At 40.7% G+C, this 22193-nt stretch overlaps 1 protein-coding gene across 1 annotated transcript in view; it reads right to left on the reverse strand.

The window, feature by feature from the left end:
* CSMD3 (CUB and Sushi multiple domains 3) overlaps nt 1-22193 on the reverse strand; it is a 2682374-nt gene that overhangs the window by 74536 nt on the left and 2585645 nt on the right. Inside the window, exons 64-65 of the mRNA XM_069220640.1 lie at nt 16774-16953; nt 7337-7402 (exon numbers count right to left, since the gene is read on the reverse strand). Coding sequence (XP_069076741.1) covers nt 7337-7402; nt 16774-16953 — 246 coding nt within the window. The remainder of the gene's footprint in view (nt 1-7336; nt 7403-16773; nt 16954-22193) is intronic.

Genomic DNA, 22193 nt, shown 5'->3' on the forward strand with positions numbered 1-22193 from the left:
CTACACCAGGTAGCTCTGAAGCTCCATTTTCTTTGTCACTGTTTTGGATGGTACAATCACTGCTGCAGTCTACAAGTGATATTTACCTTTCCATATGATGGGGGAATTCAGCACCATTAACAATGGCCTTATTGAAAGGTTAAACATGCCCCAGGTAGGCTATAGCTAATTTCAGCATTTTTAAAAGAGGAGCAATGACACTGTATTACGAGTTAGTGGTGTAAAGTGCACAGAATTCTAAATACAGCAAAACACATGAAGCTACATTTGGGTGGAAAATACCCCAAATATGACCATTACCCTTACCTCTGTTTCTGTAATTTTGGTCATATTTTATTGAGCCTTTTGTAGACTTCGTCTTTTATTAGTGGCCTAGTTATGCAGTATTATTTTATGATTTTTCCCCAACACAACTACTGATCCTATTTTTTACAAAATGGTTTCACTGTTATATTCATTAGACTTGATAAATTGCATGATCCATAATAGCTTTGTTTTTTCAGGCCATGATAGCATGCTTTATGATATTATGGCTCTTTCTGCTTCACAACTCTTAGGCAAGACAAGATGCTACTTTCACTTTCCCTAATCAGCTTCATCTAAACTTTATTTACTAAAGGTGTGCCCCGTGTTGGTGCTCATTGTCGAGGCACCACTATATTTTCAAGGTGTGATACATCCTCATAGTTGTGTCTTGTCATGGTTGCCAGAGCCAATCAGTGATGACATTTACAAAGATCCATTCACACAGAAACAGGGAATTCTTGTTTTCCCACTCTCTTCTATCACATAATTTTACAAACTGTTTTATCATGCCTTGCTCGTTGCCCACCTGTTTGTTAAGACCTTGTGGGCAATTAGATCTTGTTGGGATGTTCATTTTGTATTAGATGGACATTTCATGATTGTTTTCCAGGTGGGCAAGATTTGTTTCCTCCCCAGTCACCGACCCATGGCATTATGTGTTGCTTTAAATGGTGACCCTCTACTCTTCAAGAAGACAGTTACTCAACTGGCATGTGTCTCTCTTTTCACACAATTTTGATGATGGTACACTGATTGAAAACAGGAGGGTAACGGCATATAAGGGGATGCCCTCAAATGGATTGCCTCCTTCCTGGCATGACGCACTCAGAGCCCAAAAACATAATATGCAGCATACACCAGGGCCCATCCCTCTGCCCCACATTGTTCAACATTTACAAGACCCCCCACAGTCTCAACATCATATCCTACACTAACAATACCCAACTCATCTTCTCACTCATCGAAAACCCCTCCACGACCAGAACAAACTTCTGCAACACTATGACAAAAACTTCTGACTGGATGAAAGCAAACTGCCTTAAGATAAACTCCAACAAAACAGAAATCCTGATCTTCAGGAAAAACAAATTCATCTGGGACCTCAGCTGGGCCAGCCAAACTCGGACCCACTCCTATACCTATGAACCAAAAATGCAACTTCATCATCATCCTTGACAGTGAACTAACCACGAAGCGGCATATCAACACTGTGGCCTCCTCCTGCTTCAGCATGTTTTGCAGAATCTTCAAACGGGTCCCAATCAACACTAGGAAAACTGTCACCCAGGCCCTCATCACCAGTTGCCTTGACTACGCCGGCATCCTCACCCAGCTCCTCAAAAGACTACAGACCATACAGAACACAGAGTCAGACACGTCCCGGACCTCCCTAAATGAACCGCATCTCCCCCCACCTCAGTGACCTCCACTGGCTCTCTGTTCAGAATAGATGGAAGTTCAAGTTCCTCACACACGCCTACAAAGCCTTACAAAATCAAGGACCAGCCTACATCAACCATCAACTAAGCCTCCACCAACCCGCCAGACACCTGTGCTTCTTCTCGCTGGCCCTCGCATAAACTCCCAGAATATGTTGCAGCTGAGGCAGTGGCTGCTACTTCTCCTACATCACAGCCAAGACATGAAACGACCTGCCCCTCCAAACTGCACCCACACTTGCAGACTTCAGGAAGCGACTCAAGACCAGGCTCTTCATCAGAGACATCACACCCCAGCACCTAGATACTCCGAGGGGTGACAGTCCCGCACTCTTCAAATATCTGATTGATTGACTGATTGACCATCTCCTTCTTCCAGTAGGGCTTCTATTACAAATTGGGTTGTTGGTTGACTGGGGTGTGAGCCCTGGCCAAGCAACAGCCATAGTCCATTGCAGTGTTAACCACAAAATTCACTAAATTAATCTGTGCTAAACTGTGGATAGCTTGGCACAAAAAGCAGTCAAAATAATCTTAGAGGTAATGTGTTAAGTATTTCTGTAGCACACAAACAGTAAAAGTGAAAACACAACACAAGAGAAATCCCAAACCAATTTAGAAAAATAGAGTAAATTCTAATAAATTATTTAACACGAAAGTCACAAAAAGCCAATCAGTAGAATCGGAGTTCTGAGTTTTTAAAGTTTTTAGTAAAAAGTGGCACCCAAAAGATCAATGCGCCAATTGTGGATTTTTAGTCAATTCAATACCAGGTCAAAGTTTAAAAATATGGCTGGCCACAATGGAGCACGGTTCATATACAAGAAGTGGATTGGGCCTGGTGAGCGCTCACCTTTGGAATAAGAAAAACGTCTGATAAAAAGTGTCTGAGAAGTTCAGCGGAGCAAGGCTACAGGAGGGATCCAAAGAGGGATCGTTTTCACCAGATAGCCTTGGGTAGAAGAAGCAGTGAATGCAAAATGTGGCTTGGACCCAGTTGCCGCATAGCTTCGGATCGGATCGGAATAGATTTGAAGAAAAACGTTCTGAGAAAGTGAAGTTCAGCAGGGCAAGACTGCAAGCAGTATCCAAGGAAGAAGCAACATTGCCGGGGAGCCATGGACAAAGTTGTGTTGAAGATGTCTTTTCTCACACTTTATCTCTTTTTTGGAAGTTGAATATCTCCAGTAGGATGAGGCTGGATGCGAATGAGTAGCTAATGAGAGTTCCACAAGGCCAGCCACCCTTTTGTCAAAGAACCGCTAAACAGAATATGCTTTTGCAATTAGGTCAACCGGCTATGCACAATTGGTGGATAGATGTGCAGGTTGTCCCAGTCTTCCCTTGGTTTTCAGAGCAGTTTTTAGCCAAAAAGTCCCAGGTTTTATCTTTTGGTAAGTGGCACCACTTGGGTGGTTAGGATTCACTCAGAATGGGGCCAGGTGTGGGTTCAAGATGGTTGGAGCCTTTTAAGTCGCTGCGGCACAGTCACTCTGCTAATCCTGGGTTTAAGCAGTGGAACAGGGCTCAAGCAGCAGAGCAGACTTCTGAGAGTTCAAAGCAGGCTTACAGGCAACAAAGTAGTCATTCCAGGTACAGCAAAGCAGTCTTGTGGAGTACACAGCAGGCCACACCAGCAGGCATTCTTCTGAGAGTCCTTCTGCAGGTCCAGAAAGAGAACAGAAGAGTGGGTCTAAGGGTCCTATTTTAAAACCCAGTGCCCTTTTGAAGTGGGATATGTTTGTGGAGAATTCCCTTTGAAGTTCTTCAAGTTTCCAGCTCCCGCTGCCCTGTCTTGCTGCTTGAATAACACAGAGGTTAAGGCAGAGCGCAGCCTATTCAGGTGCAAGTGGGGCTGTGCCCAGCTACACCCCACATCCTGAGAGCTGATGGTCCATTCAGGCACTCCTAATCCCTCTACTGTGTGGCTGTCTGGGAGGAATAAAACAAATTCAACTGCCTACAACACCCAGTCATGTGACCCAGAAACAGGCTGCCAAATAGTTAGGGCAGGGAAGTGCCACCTTTCTAAATATTGCATATTCAAAATTGATACTTAAATTTACTATTAAAGAGTATTTTTAATTATAATTTCTCAGGGAGGCACCAAACATGGAATCTTTTCTGTTTCCAATCAGATTTAGCAAATTTAATAAAGCAAAATTAGAATTCACTACTAGGCCACGTAAGACTTAATAGTACATGTCCAATCTTTTAAATACAATTCACCCTGCCTTATGGCCTACCTAGTGGTGACATATATGCAATAAAAATGGTGTTCAAGATTTGGCAAGGGGATTTAAAAACCAATTTGAATTGGCTTCCCGGGGGCAGTGGCAGACCTGGGACATTTTTTAAAGGGTGCCGTAAGTGGGTGGCATAGTAAGTGTTGCAGGTCCACTAGTAGCATTTAATTTACAGGCCATGGGTATATGGTATACTATGTTGCTAGGGACTTACAGGTAAATGATCTATGCCATTATAGGGTAAGACAATTTATCTGTGTTTTAGGGAGTGAGCACAACACTCTAGCACTGGTTATTCCTGGTTGGGCCAGTAAAACTGAATTCAGTAAAAATCGGAGGGGTGAAGGCAAACATTTTGGCAGCAGACCACCCTAAGGCTGACAGGTCTAAAAAGCAGCATAGCACAAGGAAGCCAGTCTAAACTACAAGAAGCAAATCTTAGTTTTGAGGTGAAAGATATTACTAGATCACAGGTTTTTGCCTTAGAAAAAACTCAGATTAGATTCACAAATTAATTTTCTGCAACTCTATTCCACTCTGCCACTATTTCACCTTTATTCACATGCTTTCCTGTAGTCTACATTTTTACGGGTTGGTCCTTTACCCATGACACTCTCTCATTAACTCAAATCCCATTATTACTTGTGTGTCACTTTCTCTTCAACTGACGCTTACTGCTGGTTTTATTATTGAATTATTTTGTGGTTTTAGTATTTTTGTGCTACTCATCTTTTTTGTCTCCGGCGTTTGTCACTTCTCATACTTTTCTATTACTATCTCTTGAGTTATGCTAAACTCAACTTGCATAGTCCTTCTCTTCTGCCACATTTCTTTCCTGTCTATTTGCGTTTATCTTTATATCTTATTTGTTGGTAAATCCTTTCACACCCAGCCTTTTCTCTCATACTCTCCTTTTCTCACTCTTGACAAAGTACAGATCATCTGTATTTTGCCTCATGAGCTAGTATATTTTGCAAACATTATTTTTTTCATTTCTTGCATATAATACAATTCTGCATGTGAGTACCTATGGAACATACATTTGAAATTAATTTGTAATAGTAACAATGCTAATCCCAGACTTCTCATAACCCTCTATCCATCTGGCAAAATATTTCAGCAAGTCAATGCTGACTGTTCACACTTAATATGACAGGTCACAGGTTTTAATCCTGGCAAGGCAAATTAAGTATTCTGTAGCTTATAAATCCAGTACCCTTGAGCTGAGTATTGGTAACACCTGTCATATAGAGTGTTTAGGGATTTCAGACTTGTGAGATAAAGGTACATGCAATACAAGTCATTCTTCACATACGTAATTTTCAAAAGTGCTAACTGTATGCATTATGTCCTCCTTTTTAAGGTTGCTGTGAAACAGAGGAATATTTCTGTCACTGAGTGTCGATGTTTGCAGGCAGACCTCTATAAGTTCTATGTCAAGAATAATTTATTTTGTCTCTTGAACTCTGATATTTCTAGTTTTGATTTTAAGGTGAAAGAACCTCAAGTTCAAAACATTTAGGGCCAGATGTATGAAGCACTTTTATGGTTGTAAACATTCCAATTTGGACAACAAAACTATATGTAGAAGGGAAAGCTATACACAATCCAAAAGAGTCTTTTTGAAAGTTCAATATATTAAAACGTTCACCCTTGTTGAACCAGCAAATAATTCCTCTTCTTTTGATCCACCATGAAATGGAAGCCGTAATGTACTTTCAAAAAATGGTTTTATTGTTATTTTTTAAACATCGCAATCCATTTGGAGCTTGCGACTGCAAGATTGATTTTTCAAATGTATAAACACCTGCAAGATTGATGATTTGTAGGCACATTTTGCCATACAACTTAAAAAATCCTTATCTCCAGCACCCCTTGAATTTCTGGAATGATTGTGATGCCTTTTTGCTTATTACATTTTCTCACTTTTCTAAATAGTTTTAGGACTTTTATTGTGTTTTATTTAAAATAACCAAATCATGAGATGGACCAAAAATATAATATGCCATTATTGCTATTTCACTAAAATGTAATAAAGAATAAAAAATGTGCTAAACATTAAGGGATAATGCCAATATGAAAGAGTGCAGAATAACTTTCTACTGCATCTACCTATTTATAAATCAATCAATCAAGGGATGTGTAGAGCATGACAAATCACACATAAGGCTCCCAAGGTGCTGGAGTTGCTAGCCGCTTCATTTTGGCCTTTCGTTCGAACAGCCAGGTCTTAAGTCTTTTTTCTGAACTGCTGGTGCAATGAGATGGTTCTGAGGTGAAAGGAGAACGTCATTCCAAGCTCTGGCCACCAGGTGTGAGAAGGAGAATACTTCACAGTTGCAGATCCAGGGTGTGTCTGCGAGGAAGAGGGAGGTGGGGTGTATGTGTCTGGTTGGTTGGTGGAATGTCATGCATTTGTTTATGTATGCCGGCCATACATTGTGCAGGACTTTGTATGCGTGCGTCAATAACTTGAATTAGCATTGTTTCTGGATCAGGAATCAGTGTAACTATTTAAGGTCGGGTGTGATGTGAATTAGTCTGGACAAGTCTGGCAGCTGAGTTTTGTATTGTTGGTAGTCTCTTCAGGAGGTGTGTGGAGATTCCTATGTAGAGTGTGGTCGCGTATTCCGGCCTGCTGGTGATGAGAGTCTGAATGACGGTCCTTCTGGTGTTGACTGGGAGCCACCTAAAGTTCTTGCAGAGCATGGGGATAAATGACGTAAGAAGAACGTATTTCCTTTATTCCATGGGTAACAAATTTACATTATGTGTTGAAAGGGTGCAACATTACGGATGTAAATTGTGGCTGTACTTTTCATTTTATATGTATATGCAAAAGCATTCCCAGTCAATCTGAGATTGAAAAATCCAACAACGTTATGAATGGGAAACTAAAAAAATGTTTCTATGAGTAGTAAGCTAAGCACTTTTTAGCTTGATTAAAAGACACACTATATGTCAGTATTAGTGGGCAGCTTTGATTCTCCAGCAGGATACGAGTTTCTGTGGGGACAAATCAGATCTCTATGATTGGAGGGGACATAAAGTGGCTATACACAGGAAACAATTCAAAATGTTTTGCTGAAAATCCTGTCTGACAATGTTATGTTTCAGTGCACTTTCTTATTCGTAGGTGAAACTTTAGCAGTGTGACTCCCAAAAATACAGAGAACCATTAGTGCAGAATACAAAACTGTATATGTTTATCTGATGCACAGATGTACTTAATCATTTCTTCACGGATGCAGTTGCATAAGGGGCAAGTGTTGAACTATATCAGGATATTTACATAGAGTGGACATGGAATAACCAAAACATGATATAATATCATTAGTGACTCACCACTTAATTTTGGGCTTGGGGTTCCTAAAGCAGGTCGATGATCTTTCACTAGAATCTTAGATCCAGCTGTTAAATCAAGCAAATAAAATATGGGCCATTAGTAATTTAAAAAGAGAACATATTATAATGCACTATTCCTGTATGTTTATTGCATATGCTTTTCCTGTTGTTGCTACATCTTTATGTCGGATGTTATCAACTGAATATACTTGCATTTACTTATGTAGTTTTATCGGTATTAACAGAAACCTTTAAATGGGAAGCAAAAAGATAAGTCATGTAGGAAAATATATAGTAGAGTAATCACTATTATTGTAATATAAATATATAATTCATGCCATTGGTAAAATCTGCAAAGTGATACAAATGTAATCAAATACACAGTTGCCCATTTAAGGTTGAGGTAATGTTTTATTGAATGCAAAGCTGTAAATTAGTTCAAGTAATCATAAACCTAGCAGAAATGTTAGATGTATGTGCCTCAATAGACTTTTCAGACCCTTCCAAGTGATACAGTCCTTTACACATTTATCAAGGCATAATTAGGTGTTCACCAAGTTATAAATACATATTACTCAATTTGCTTTTTAAGGCTTTATGCTCCTATTTCTTTTTGCCACATGTGGTATGCCAGTGGAATTACAATATTTAATTCCCCTGAGGTGCTTTATGCATTATGGTCCTTGGCCATACAGAGCAAACTCTCACAACCTTAATTTGTCCCTCAAGCAATTCTATCAACCCAGCATGTACCTGTTGTTATTGTTTCTAATATCCAGTCACTTAAAGTTAGTCTTAATATTATCTTACCTTGTAGATTTCTCTCACTTATCCCTATAAATCCATTTTTTGTTTGCCTTTTTGTGAAACACATCATTTGTGACCCACTGACATTTCTCTTGTAGTATACTTGCATATGAACATGATTAGTCACCTGATTTCCAGATTTTTACAAGCGTACACAAGTGCATTTTACTTGTGTTTCAATGCTTTTACTAAAAATGGTCTCTCTTCTAACAAGCGGTCTTTATGTCCCTAAATCATACTGTCCTCTTTAAATGTACAAATGCCAAAGTCATTTTTCTTTAAAAAAAGTTACTGTGTATTACTAATAGCAGTTCTACACTGAATGCTCATTCATTTTCATCATCTGACTGGTCCACCCACTAGTTACGTTATATGAAGTTTGTATTACATTTGTTGGTTTATTTGTACTTATAGTAGAAATGACATGTGGTAGATTCTTAAAATGTGTAAACAAAGAAAATATGGCATTCTGACAGTGCAAGTGCAATTAATACATGAGATCATATGATTGTGGTTACTACGATATGTTCAAATATTTTGACAGCATATGTAATTAGCATTAAGAATTTACAGAAAACATTTTCGAAGTACGCAATACTGCACTATTGTAATTAAATATACTTTCAATAACACCTAATCAGGATAAAGTATCAGTTTTACTCTCAATGAAAAAAATATTTTTAGTTATAGGAATCCTATTAGCATTGAATCCCATTTCGTTTGTTGATAGTAAAATAGTTTGTTCGAGCAAAGGCTAAGTAAAGTTGAATAAATCAGAAAAATGTACAACAAAATGTGATAGAGAAATTAGAGATAGATTCAAAGCTCCAATTAAAAAATGTCTATGATTGTGGTAGTAGCTTAATATCCCCAATCAATCAAATTGAAATTCCAGTTTCCCCGGTAATACATGAAAAAAAGTTGCATATGTTCCCATCTAATAGAAAGAGGCACATTGATCCCTTTTGAGTTGCTGCACAAGCAGAAAATGGAGCCATTTTATGGCAACAATGTTTTATTTTAGTGTGTTAAATGCCACATTAGAACTAAAGGTTGTGATATGCAAAGTGGAATTCTCCTTCTCATAGGCAGCTATCAAATAAAAATAAACTGTTATTTTAATGAGGGCCATAATGTTAGAACCACAGGCTGCAAATTAGCTCATTCTACATGTGTGCACAACAATCTGAGCTTCAAAACACTGTCTGAGATGTGTTTAAATATCAGCACCATTAAAATAAAAGAAGAGATTGTAAACTGTTAATGGGGGATGACATGCTTACATATTAAATGTTTTCATTTTTAACTTATGTAATGGTAAGGATTCTCTTAAGTACAGACTCAAACATGAAGGCCTACTCAAGGTATGTATTAGATCTGACAGCCTTAGGGTGGTCAATTCCTTCCAACTTTTTTGTCGGCCTCCCTCCACTTTTCTGACACTGTTTTTGCTGGTTTTAGGACTCTGCGCACTTTACCACTGCTAACCAGTGCAAAAGTACATATGCTCTCTCCCGTAAACATGGTAACATTGGTTCATACCTAATTGGCATATTTGATGTTCTTATAAGTCCCTAGTAAAGTGTACTACATGTGCCCAGGGCCTGTAAATTAAATGCTACTAGTGGGCCTTCAGCACTGATTGTGCCACCCACATACGTAGCCCCTTAACCATGTCTCAGGTCTGCCATTGCAAGGCCTGTGTGTGCAGTTTCACTGCCACTTCGACTTGGCATTTAAAAATACTTGCCAAGCCTTAAACTCCCTTTTTTCTACATATAAGTCACCCCTAAGGTAGTCCCTAGGTAACCCATTGGGCAGGGTGCTATGTAGGTAAAAGGCATGCCATGTGCACATGTGTTTTATATGTCCTGGTAGTGAAAAACTCATAAATTTGTTTTCCACTACTGTTAGGCCTGCTCCCTTTATAGTCTAGCATTAGGTCTGCCTCATATACTTTTTGAGTGGTAGATCCTGATCTGAAAGGAGTAACCAGGTCATATTTAGGATGGCCATAATAGTAATAGAAAGTCCTGCTTATTTGCTAGGTTGGATTTTATGTTACTGTTTTAAAAAGTTAGAAAGTAAGCTTTTCTCTCCACTAAAAAAAACATCTGTGCCTTACAGCCTGTCCCCATTCAACTTCTGGCTGGTTGAAAGCTCCCTTGTGCATTTCACCCAGACAACCACAATCACAGGACACTCAGTCACACCTGCACTCATACTGAATGGGTGTTCCTGTGCTGGAAGGGATGAAGGCCTGACGCATTTCAAAGGCTAGTGGCCTGCCCTCACACAGTGGACTGCCAAACCCCCTCCTGGGGCCCTGGTAGACAGAACTGCAATGAAAGGGGAACATGTGCACTTCAAAACCAGTATTTGAAGTCTCCCCTACTTCAAAGGCATTTTTGGGTATTTAAACTGGGTCTCGGACCCCACCAGCTCAGACACTTCTGGACCTCCACCTCCACCCTGTCAAGAGGAGCTGCCTGGCTGCCCAAAGCACTCATCTGGACTGCTTTGCTGAGAAGGACTGCTGCCCGGCTGTTGCCCTGCTGGCCTCTGACTTTACTGAGAAGGACTCTGCCTTCCCCAAAAGTGCTCTCCAATGGCTTGGATTGACCTTGCCTCCTGTTTTCTGAAGTCTCAGGGCCAAAAAGACTTAGGGCCTCATTACAACCCTGGCAGTCACCGACCGCCAGGGTTAAAGTGGCGTTCGTACAGCCAACAGGCTGGTGGTACGATTCACCATATTATGACCGCAGCGGTATCGCAGCGGTCACAACGCTGGGACTGGCAGTTTACCGCCATGGATGTCCCAGGGCCAGAATCCGCCAGGCAGCGCTGCCCTGGGGATTTTGACTCCCCTTACCGCCAGCCCGTCCATGGCAGTAGGCACCGCCATGGAAAGGCTGGTGGTAAGGGGAGTTGCGGGGTCCCTAGGGGCCCCTGCACTGCCCATGCAATTAGCATGGGCAGTGCAGGGGCCCCCAGGCACCACCCATCATGATTTTCACTGTGTGGCTGGCAGACAGTGAGATGCGCGACGGGTGCTGCTGCACCCACCGCACCGCCACATTGCCGCCGGCTCCATTAGGAGCGACGGAAAATTTTACGCCCGACATCCCAGCTGGGCCAAATGGGATGTCCAAATGGGCAACTGGCGGTTCAACCTTGGCGGTCGGCCTCATCCGACCGCAAAGGTTGAAATGAGGGCCTTAATCTCTTAAGGATGCCTGCCAGAATCGAAGCAAAGCTTGCATCGCGACCGAGAAATCACCTCACAGCTGATCGAAATGATGCAGCCCGACTTCCCAACCGGAAATTCAACACAGCGCCTGTCTTGCGATGGAAAATTCAATGCATCGCCTACCGGATCGACGCAGCGCCTGTGTCTACTTTCAGCGCATCAAGGATTTTCCCTGCATCGTTCCTGGGCGACAAACGATCCCCGCATCGCAGTGAGGAACCACGACTGCGCATCAGAAAAACGACACAAACCTCTTGCAGCGTGGAAAGAAACAACGCATTGTGTGTACTGCGTCAGAAAATCTAATGCAACACCCTATTTTTTCATGCATCTCCTCCCCTCTGGTCTTCATACGTGATATTTTTGATGCATACCAGGTACTATGTGTAATACACTGTTTATTACCAAGGATTAAGACTCTGTTAAACCTTTCAAAAGTGATATTTCAACTTGTGCTTATAGAAATCTTTGTCGTTTTGACCTTATTTTATTCAGATAAATATTATCTATGTTTGTAAATCTGTGTGGTGTATTTTTGTAGTGTTTTCACTGTGCTATTGTATGATTTATTGCACAAATACTTTACACAATGCCTTCTAAGTTAAGCCTGACTGCTCAGTGCCAAGCTACAAGAGGGTGGGCACAGGATAATTTGGATTGTGTGAGACTTACCCTGACTAGGATTGTGGTCCCTACTTGGACAAGGGCGAATTCCTCTGCCAACTAGAGACCAAATTTCTAACAGTGTGGAGAACATCATATCTGGTGAAAAATGTAGTTTAGTGGCTTTCTGGCTTGTATTGGAACCTATGTGATAGATCGCTCAGCTCTTGGCATGGTTTGCCCTGTCTTGCTTCTGACCTCTTGTTTTTGATCCTGCGCTGAATATCATTTTTGTTGGCTTTAGGACTCTGGGCACTTTACCACTGCTGACCTGTGCTAAAGTACAAGTGTTCACTGTCTAAATGGTATTGGTGATTGGTTCATCCATGATTTGCATATTAAATTTACCAGTAAATCGCTAGTATAGTGCACTAGGTTTGCCCAGGGCCTGTAAATCAAATGCTACTAGTGGGCCTGCAGCACTGAATGTGCCACCCATGTGAGTAACCCCGAAAACATTTTTTGGGCCTGCCACTGCAGTATCTCTGTGCAGTTTAAACTGCCATTTCAACCTGGCAAGTGCACCCTCTTGCCAGGCCCAAACCTTCCCTTTCACTAAAAATAAGTCACCCCTAAGGTAGGCCCAGGGCAGTCCCATGGTCAGGGTGCAGTGTATTTAAAAGGTAGGACATATACTGATGTGTTGTACATGTCATGATTGTGAAAGACTAGGCCTATCTCTCCCATAGGGTAACACAGGGATTATCTTGAAATATCTTTTAAGTGAAATTTCCCATTGGAAGCAGATAGAGATGTGGAGCTTGGGGTCTCTGAACTCAGAATGTAAAAATACATCACTTGGGGAAGGTGGTTTTAAAATATAAGTTTGAAAATGCCACTTTTAGAAAGTGGGCATTTTCTTGCTTAACCATTAATGGCTTTGCCTGTCTGTGGAATACATGTCTGGGACTGGATGCCAGTTGGGCTGTTTGTGAATTCACTCTAGACAGGCACACAAAGGGAGCTGCGGTGTGCCCTGCATTTCCTGATCGGTCTTCCTGGGCTAGAGTGGTGGTGGGAGGAGCTGACACTTGCACCTGAATAGGGCTGTGCCTGTCCTTACACAAAGCAGTCTCCAACCTCCTGGAGTGTGTCTGTTGCCAGGGCAGGAAAGGCAGGGTCTTGTGGACTACAAAACCTTTTCTGTGAAGTTTGCCTACTTCAAAGGCAGAAATGTTTATAACTACTGAACGTCTGACCCTACAAAGTTAGAATACTTCTGGACTGACGGCTGTAGAAGGAACTGCCTGTTGCTTTGCTGTGGTGGCCTGCTGCTTGCTTCTTCTCTCCTGGGAGTGAAAGGACTGGACTTGGCTTTCTACATCCTGCTTCCAAAGGTTCTCCAAGTGCTTGGGCAGAGCTTGTCTCCTGTTAAGAAGTCTCATGGACACTAAAGACTTATCCTGCCAGTGCCTGGACTCTCTTGCTGAGAGTCCTGACTTGTCAAGTAGTACCTAATCCAATTCCTGGGCCATTGAGAGTGAGTTCTTATATATCAAAGAAGAAACAAGCAGATTGGCTCCAGAGCGAATTCAGAACCGGCGCTGCTGTCTGACTCTGCGCCACTGCCTGCACCAGAGCCATGGTCGCAGCCTAGTGCAATGAACGCCACTGACACTGCAGGCCCGACAGTGCTGCAGCACCTCTGAAGTCCCACCACAGCCCAAGTCCAGAGCTCGGTGTCACAGAAGTTTGTGGCACCCAACTCCATAGCAGCGCCTCTGGCCCTGTGGTGTGATTGCGCCCTGTGAAGTTGATGCCACGCGTCTTGACCTGCTAGATTCATCTATCCCGCTGGGTCATAAGGAACCGACACCTCACAGCCGATGCCTAATCACCTCCCCTGCAACTGTAAGGAACTGACGCATCGCCTCCCTTGCCTAGCAGTAAGGAACCGATGCCTCACCTCCCCCGTAGCAGTAAGGAACTAACGCCGCACTGACACCAGTGATGCCTCACCTCCCCAACTCAATTCAACATCTTTGTTTCATCATCATTTTCTAAGGTACTACATCTGGGGTCCATGCGACTGTGTCCTGCTCACACTCCCTCACTAGTGGCATCAGACTGTTGGGAATGACTCTATCAAGACACCGTGATAGCCCAAGTTGAAGCTATTATGTTTCTAAGTGCTATACTATATTTAATCTTTAAAAAGTCATATCTTTACTCGTGAATGTTGCATGTCTTTTATTTTGATCTTGTTTTACTCAGATAAATATTGGCTAGTTTTCTAAACTAGTGTGGAGTACTTTTATGGTGTTTTCACAGTGTGTGTGTGTGTGTACAAATACGTTACACATTGCCTCTGAGATATGCCTGACTGCTCATTCCAAGCTACCAAGGGGGAGAGCAGGGGTTATCATAGCTGTGTGACTCCCTTACCCTACCTACCCTGACTAGAGGGAGGGTCTCTCTACTTGGGCAGGGTGCAAACCACTGCTACCTAGAAACCCCATTTCTAACACTATGGAAGTTCACTTCAGTGCCCTTTTTGTTTGTGCCCTTTACCAAAATATTCTAGGTAATTCAATAAAAATTGTATTTTACTCCACATTGTGAATTTGTAAGTTTGAATATTGTAAAACCTGTCAGTAGCTTGTGCTGTACTGCACTGTGCCAATTACATAATGTCTTTTTCATCACATCAGAGTTTCTGTAATTCAGTCTCAGATAAACCCCACCCACCTTGCTGTCCTGTGTACAGTTTTGAAGAAGGTGCTTCTTTTGCAAAATGTACTCTTAGTTAAGGATTTCAGCTAGATCACTGCTATATCAAAGGGAAAATGAATGCTTGTTTCCTTACATTTTGACTTACAATGAGCTATATTACAGTAGTTTTTATTATAAATCATAATGTGACCAGTGTGCAAGAGAAAAGTGATCTTCTGGCATTGGTAATTTCTTTTGACTTCTCTTCTTACTATCCGTGAAGTAGGCATATCAAATCAAAATGATGCCTTGCTCACACTGGCAGTTGTGTTCTCTTTTTTGCCATGATATCTTTGCTTCTTTGGGTCCATCTCTTGAGACAACACTGTCATTGTTACATTTTGATCAATACACATACAAATATACCACTTGAGAAATCAGAACCTTTTGACATAGTATTGCTAAATACTTGTAGTGTGTAATCCCCCATCCCTCCCTACAATACTCTGCATCATCAGCTATTAACCCTTTGGCAGTATGGCCAGGAGGGTCAATTACATACCAGGACCAAAAAGAAGAAAATTGTCCCAGCAGCCCGTCATGAACTAAATCACACCTTTGATTAGGTGGCACTACATGTAGCAAAATATTTCACCGTTCATAATAGGATCTGAGAAATAAGCAGGTCCTTTAAAACCTATATCAAAACACCTGAAAACACATGGAATCATCTTAAGCCAAAATATACTTCAATTAGGTCAATACATGACTGCGCAAAAGTATTCAAAATTATATGACCATTATATCTGCCTTTATGGCATGATTCTACCTTTTCAACACATTGATACCAGTATAGAAAGTCATAATCTGTGATTGAACCTGCTCAAACTCAAAGAAAATGACAACAATTCTAGTGGCTCAGGCACCTACATATTGCTGTCAGAATACAATCTGCCACAGATACCATGTAATAAATATGAATTACAGAATATCATTCTCTTGGTTACACCAAATAGATGATAGTTTTGTAAAAGATATTTAAGGCACAACATTTCTGTTTAAGATATTTTGGCACACCTCAGCTAGAGACTCAGATAAATCTTACATAACCTCTGATTCAACGTTGGTCAGAATCCTCCCTGTCAGAGAAAATAAAATCACCAACTCTTGCTAATTTTATTTATTGAGTTTGTAATAAACATGTTTAAAAAGTATGTTTCTAATTAGGTTTCCATATTATAATTCTTTTAAACTTAAGTTTGAAAGTTTAGTGTTTTATACTTTCAGTAAAATATAAAAATGTATTTAAAATAAAATCAATCAATTATACTTATTTTAGGTCATACTTTTTAATATATAATTTAAATGTAGAAATTAATTTAATTATTTAAAATGCAAGTACTACTATTGGATGCCAGTTTAAAGCCTTTGTCCACTGCTTTCTATGACTGTGTGATGCAGTACTAGTGGTTAGCCGTGTATGGTGACTGACCTACTCAAAAGCTGGGCTGGAATACTTTTAAACTTGTTTTGACACTGAGAGGGATATGTTAAATTTTGAAATGCATTATTTGAATTTTTGTGTTCATAATCTTTTATGAGTGTATTTCTGTGCTAGCATGTCCCTTTCTAAACCACTACTCACTAATTTTGCTCTAAATATTCTCTATTCTCACACCACATAGCTAGGTCCTGCCACATTTGCCACTAAAACGCATACCTAAGTATGAAGAGACCTCCGCCACCATGGTGGAAATTTAAGTACAGAAAAGATAGGAGAAGAAGAATACGGACTCTTCACTCACAGGTTTGTGAATTACATTAAGTAAATAGTACTACTGTGCTAATAACGTATACACTCCAAAATGCAGTTTGTGAATCAGGCCCTTATATCTTCAGAAATCCATTCTTCAAATGGGTTCTCTTATCAGTTGTATCATATCATTGAACAGTCAAAACGTGATGTGATATATCATATATGCAATTTTGGCAGTACTGGATCTTGGACAACGATGTGCATGGTAAAAGTGTAATGATATATTATTTACAAACTCAGCCTTGTTACCTTCACAGGTTGGAACTTTCCCACTCCAGGTGTTATCTGATCTGCAGACTCTGTGCTCTGTCCCACCAGAGAGGAAGAATCCAGGATGACAGTCATAGATCAGTGTGTAACCAAGTGAAGGAAGATCCATTCCAACAACATTAGCATGTGCAGGGGATTCTGGCTGTTTGCAGTTGTGAGCTGTAACAAAAACATCTATTTACATTTGTGTATTAAAAATCCATTACTACTAATACTTTCTTTCAAAGTAGAAACATGAAAGATTGTCCTTATCTATGTTATCCTTATACTCACAATAATTTAGTGTTGTATAATCACAGATTCAAAGCTTCTTGGCAACATACTACGCACAAGTACAAATGCCTTGCAAGTACTCCATTCATTTTCATCATCAAATAATTGTATTGAAGTCATGTAAGTATAGAATACAAAAAGATCTACCAAAATACTTATAAACAAATAAAATCCATACAAGACATCAGCTGAACACACTGCAAAAATACCTAAAGCAGGAGAGAATGCATCAATAATGCATAATAACCTATGATAAAGTGCAATGTCCATGGCTAAACTACCTTACAGGGCATTCAACAGTCTGTAAAAGAGTAAACAATCTAGAAAATTAAACATTTGCTCTAAAACCCCCCACTAAAAACCATGGTACATAAAAACACAGATTTGGTGTAGATAAAAATTGTAGATATAAAAATGCAGGTCTAATTTGTCTAAAACACCTGGGCTATAAAAAAGGTCTAATGTACTTATGGCACAGAGAAGCAAATCTAGGACAGATAAGGACAACATGCATTGTGTCACACACTGAAACATTATCACAAATGTGGGGGGGAGGGGCGGATCAGTTGGTTTATTCCAAACCCCACTTGGAAACAAAAGTTAATGAAAGTACTAAGGGCCTGATTCTAACTTTGGAGGACGGTGTTAAACCGTCCCAAAAGTGGCGGATTTACCACCTACCGTATTACGAGTCCATTATATCCTATGGAACTCGTAATACGGTAGGTGGTATATCCGCCACTTTTGGGACGGTTTAACACCGTCCTCCAAAGTTAGAATCAGGCCCTAAGTCTAAAGTAGGTCAAAAGACTATTATGAAAACAAGGCATTTCCAAGACTAGATAAGGCTCAATTCCTTCCACTTATTTAACCATTACATAGGATCTCATGGACTGCTTATTCAGAGCTACGGCATCCTGATCCGATTCCGTCCAGAGGGAAAAGGCCTGTTTTACCCAAACAGTGTCTTTTTTCTTAATTCCCTCAGGCTCTGAAAACAAGGCCAGGCTTCCTCAAATATTAAAAATCGATTTTATATAATAAAGTCAAGGAATCTGAAATGCATTATCCAGAGAAAAACAGTCCTGAAGGATTAATCTATTTAGTTATAGCTCATCCTTGAGCAAAACTGAACACCAAATTAAAAGCAGGTGAATACAAATAAAAGTAAAATTAAATTTCATGCCTAATTCCTCATGTACAATTGCCACAGAAGTGCTCTGACCAACCCTTAGAAAGACCATAAGAAACTTATTTTCCAAGACCGATTTGTTTTTTAATAGCAGTGTAACCCCAGATCTCACTTCCAAATGTTGCCATGGGAACACATTTGGCCTTGAATACATCCAGCATGATTATTAGAAGCCTGTGACCAAGAGATGGGCTAAATCACTTAGGCCAGTGATAGCTCTCTTTACAGACCCCACATTTTTTTAAACAAAGGTTGCCAACTAATATTCGAATTCCCAATTAAGAAAACGTTTCTACCCTACCCAGGGTCTGCCCTTCTGTCACAAGTCTTGCACTTCTCTTATTTTTAGGACCCACCACCACGAAGAAGTTTTTGTTTATTTATTTATTTGTGGATAGGTCCATATTGTCCATAAAAGTGATAGTAAAAGTAAAAGTAATTAATCTAAAAGCTGCTGGAGACTTCTGGATGTTCTTGTGATTTAAACTGTATTGTCGGCAAATAAAAGCACAGGGATTGGCCTACCATTAACTCATGGAACATCTAGTCCACAATTGGAGAATATCCCCTCCAAACGATTAATATACATAGTAAATAAAAATGGGGCAAGAATAGAATCCTGATGCACACCTCTTTTTAGGTGAAAGGGCTGGGAGCACTCCCCGTTAGCACCATGTCTAACCACCCCTGCCAAATCTCAATTAAGATCCCTAAAAAAATTAATAAGAACCAACTCAACCCTCATGGATGACAGCTCAGCACAAAGCTTCTCACGATTAAGCTTACCAAAGGCTGAGCTGAAGCCCATGAAGGCCAAATGTATCAAACCTTTTCTCGCTGCCATATATTTGGAGATCAGAAGATACAAGAATATATTATGCTCCACAGTACCCTTTCCAGGTCTAAACCTTTATTGAACGTCAGACAAAGTACTATTCACATTGGCCCTGCTAGTCAGTCTCTCCAAAATGACGCTCCCTATATAACTTCTATATCCACAAGAGAGATTGGCCTTTAACAGGCTGGGTCATTTCTGTCTTCTTTTTCATAAACTAAAATGATAAAAGACTGCCACCAGGCCTCAGGAAAGGATCCACGACTGGCCGCATTGATGTGTATGGTGAGAATAGGGGCCCATAATTCAACAAAGTAATTCCAATAAATATCCTGGGACCCCTCTCTCAGCTGGTGCCTTGCCAAAGGGCAGGGATAACATTGTGGTTCTAACTTCTTCCCATGTAACTAAAAGCCTGTCTTCCCATAGAATACAGTGATAAGCTCAGGACTCTCATAATCAAAGAGCACAAAATTGATCTACCCAAACCTGAGCAGGTACAGTGGCTGTCTGATCCGAGAGCTTCTCTTTCTTTAAAAAAGGCTGATTCAAAATTTGTCTGACCTGAGACCTATCCTTTAAGTTACTTGCAGTCATTAGTTCCACCCATAGCCTGTACTTTAATTTGTTCTTACTGTCCCTCATGGCAAATTGATAAGCATGCCTACACCTTCTGATCGCATGCCTACATCTTCTGATGGCTTCCCTGTACCTCGGTTGCTTTTTTAAAATGAGCAAAAGCTCCTTCCTGGTATTGGTACAATTTGTATCACATCAGCTACAGGGCTTAGGAGGGCCACATGGCCTGTTTTAGTAAGGGCTGAATTAACAAACTTGCAGATATAATCAAAAGCCTTACAGATACTGTCATCCAGGGCCTCTACCTCTAAACAGGTAGAAAGTTATTTCTGACCAGGCTGTACCATATTAATATGGAAAGACTCTGTGATCATCTTACCCCATTTTAATCTCCACCCTCTGCCCTTAGTGAGAGCCATAGCCTTATAAAAAAGACACTTATCTGCCTGCCTTTTTTCCCATGTAAATGTAGCAAACAGGGAATTATGATCACTGAGAACATTCCATTCTGTGGCAAAACAATTCAAAGAATAAAATAAACTTTTAGAGACATATATATATAATCAATAATAGAGCCACTCTCCCCCGGCCTATGTATGTCGGCACAACATTGGGCTGCTTGAGAGAACTTAGAGCAAGTAAATTGACTAAGTTAAAGTCCATCGTCAGATCATTCAAAAAGTCCCCATGGGCAGTACTCTTAATATGCACTCGGTCTATATCAATCCCTGCACAACCCTTACAGTCATACAAATATCTGTACACAGGTGAAGATTAAAATCTTCCACTATCGAGAACACCGTTCGTTGATTCTCATATAGAAAAACAAAAGCATTTAAAAACTCTGACAATTTCATCATGATATCTGTGGGCTCTCTTCCATGAATAGCATTGTATATATTGATACAAAAAATACAAAATTTGTGACCAAAAGTTAACAAAATACTAAGTAAGAAAGGGGATTTCGTCAGGATCACCTTGCGGTTACATTCCAAATTTAATTTTAGAAGGATAACCAAGTCCCCTCTTGCGCCCCCACTCCCCTACGGAATACCCTTTTTGCTAAATGAGACATGGCCATCTAAGCAAAACTTATCTTTATAGTCCTATGTTTCCTGTAGATTGATAATATCCTGAGAGTTCAGTACCTTATGCAAATTAGGATCCCCCAATTTACCATGAATTCCAGCAACATTCCAGCTCATGACTTTTAGCATCATCAAAGATTTGTTAGAATTAATAGTGGGGTTTGATCCATATGAATACCCAGTCAGTCCTGCTCTATTCTACTCAAAGGTTCAGACTGATAACTCAATGCAATAGGGCTCTTTAAGTTTCAATAATATTAAAGTTGGGCTCTTGCCTAAAAGTCAGCTTAGGTTCTTTCTTTTAATACACCCTGATCTTTATTGGCTTATAACAAAAATCCCAATGATAGCGAAATAATGTTACTATGTGGACCCAGCTTGGCAGGACAAATAAAACCAACTCTATGTGCAATCAAAAAACTTGACCACAATGCAATCTCCTTTATAGACTTTCTAGGCATGCCCAATCCATCCAACCCTTATAAGCATAATGAGCTGGTTCACAAACCTTCCTGCTAGCCAATCTACCATCTTATTTTTATGTTGATCAGTTGATTCAGATTGTGTATATACAGGGGGTACAAAAAGAAAACAGCCATTTGATTGGTCACTCAGGCTGCACTACTCAAAAAAATAAGCCATAAGGCTTCAGTTGAAAAGCCAAAGCAATTTCCTGAACACCATAAGCACACTTCCATTTCACAAAGTAAAATTGCATCACAGAGTGTTGGAAGGGGGATTATTAGTTGGGTTAAGTACACACCTACTACTAGCATCAAGGCCACTAACCCAATGTTAGATCCAGTCAAAGTCTCAGAACATCAGCCTGTGGCTCATTTCCTGGTAGCTTGCCAACAAGCAGGCAGGCTTAACTTAGGAGACAGGTATGTAAAGCATTTAAATACACCAATACAGTAAATAAGTAAGGCACAACATAGCATAAAAATCCAACAATCAATCAATCAATCAGAAATTTGTAAAGCGCACTACTCACCTGTGAGGATCTCAAGGTGCTGAGGAGGATAAGGGGCACAAGGGGTGGGAGAGGTGCTGCTACTGGTCGAACAGCCAGGTCTTCAGAAGTTTCCTGAAGGTAAGAAGGTCTTTGGTCTGGCACAGGTGGGTACGAAGAGTTATCCACATTTTGGCGGCGAGGTGCAAGAGTGACCTACCGCCAGTTGTAGATCTGCGGATGCGTGGGATGGTTGCGAGGGCGAGGTCGGCGGAGCAGAGATTCTGGGTCGGGGTGTAGAAGGAGAGTCATCTGTTGAGGTATTCTGGTCCGGTGTTGTGCAGTGCTTTGTGCGCGTGGGTGAGGAGTTTGAAGGTGATTTGCTTGTTGACTGGGAGCAAGTGCCGGTTTTTCAGATGGTCTGTGATGTGGCAGTGGCGGGGATGTCCAGGATGAGGCATGCAGAGGCGTTCTAGATGC

This window comes from Pleurodeles waltl, chromosome 2_2 (assembly GCF_031143425.1).
Source record: "Pleurodeles waltl isolate 20211129_DDA chromosome 2_2, aPleWal1.hap1.20221129, whole genome shotgun sequence".
In the NCBI taxonomy this organism is placed as follows: Eukaryota; Metazoa; Chordata; class Amphibia; order Caudata; family Salamandridae; genus Pleurodeles; species Pleurodeles waltl.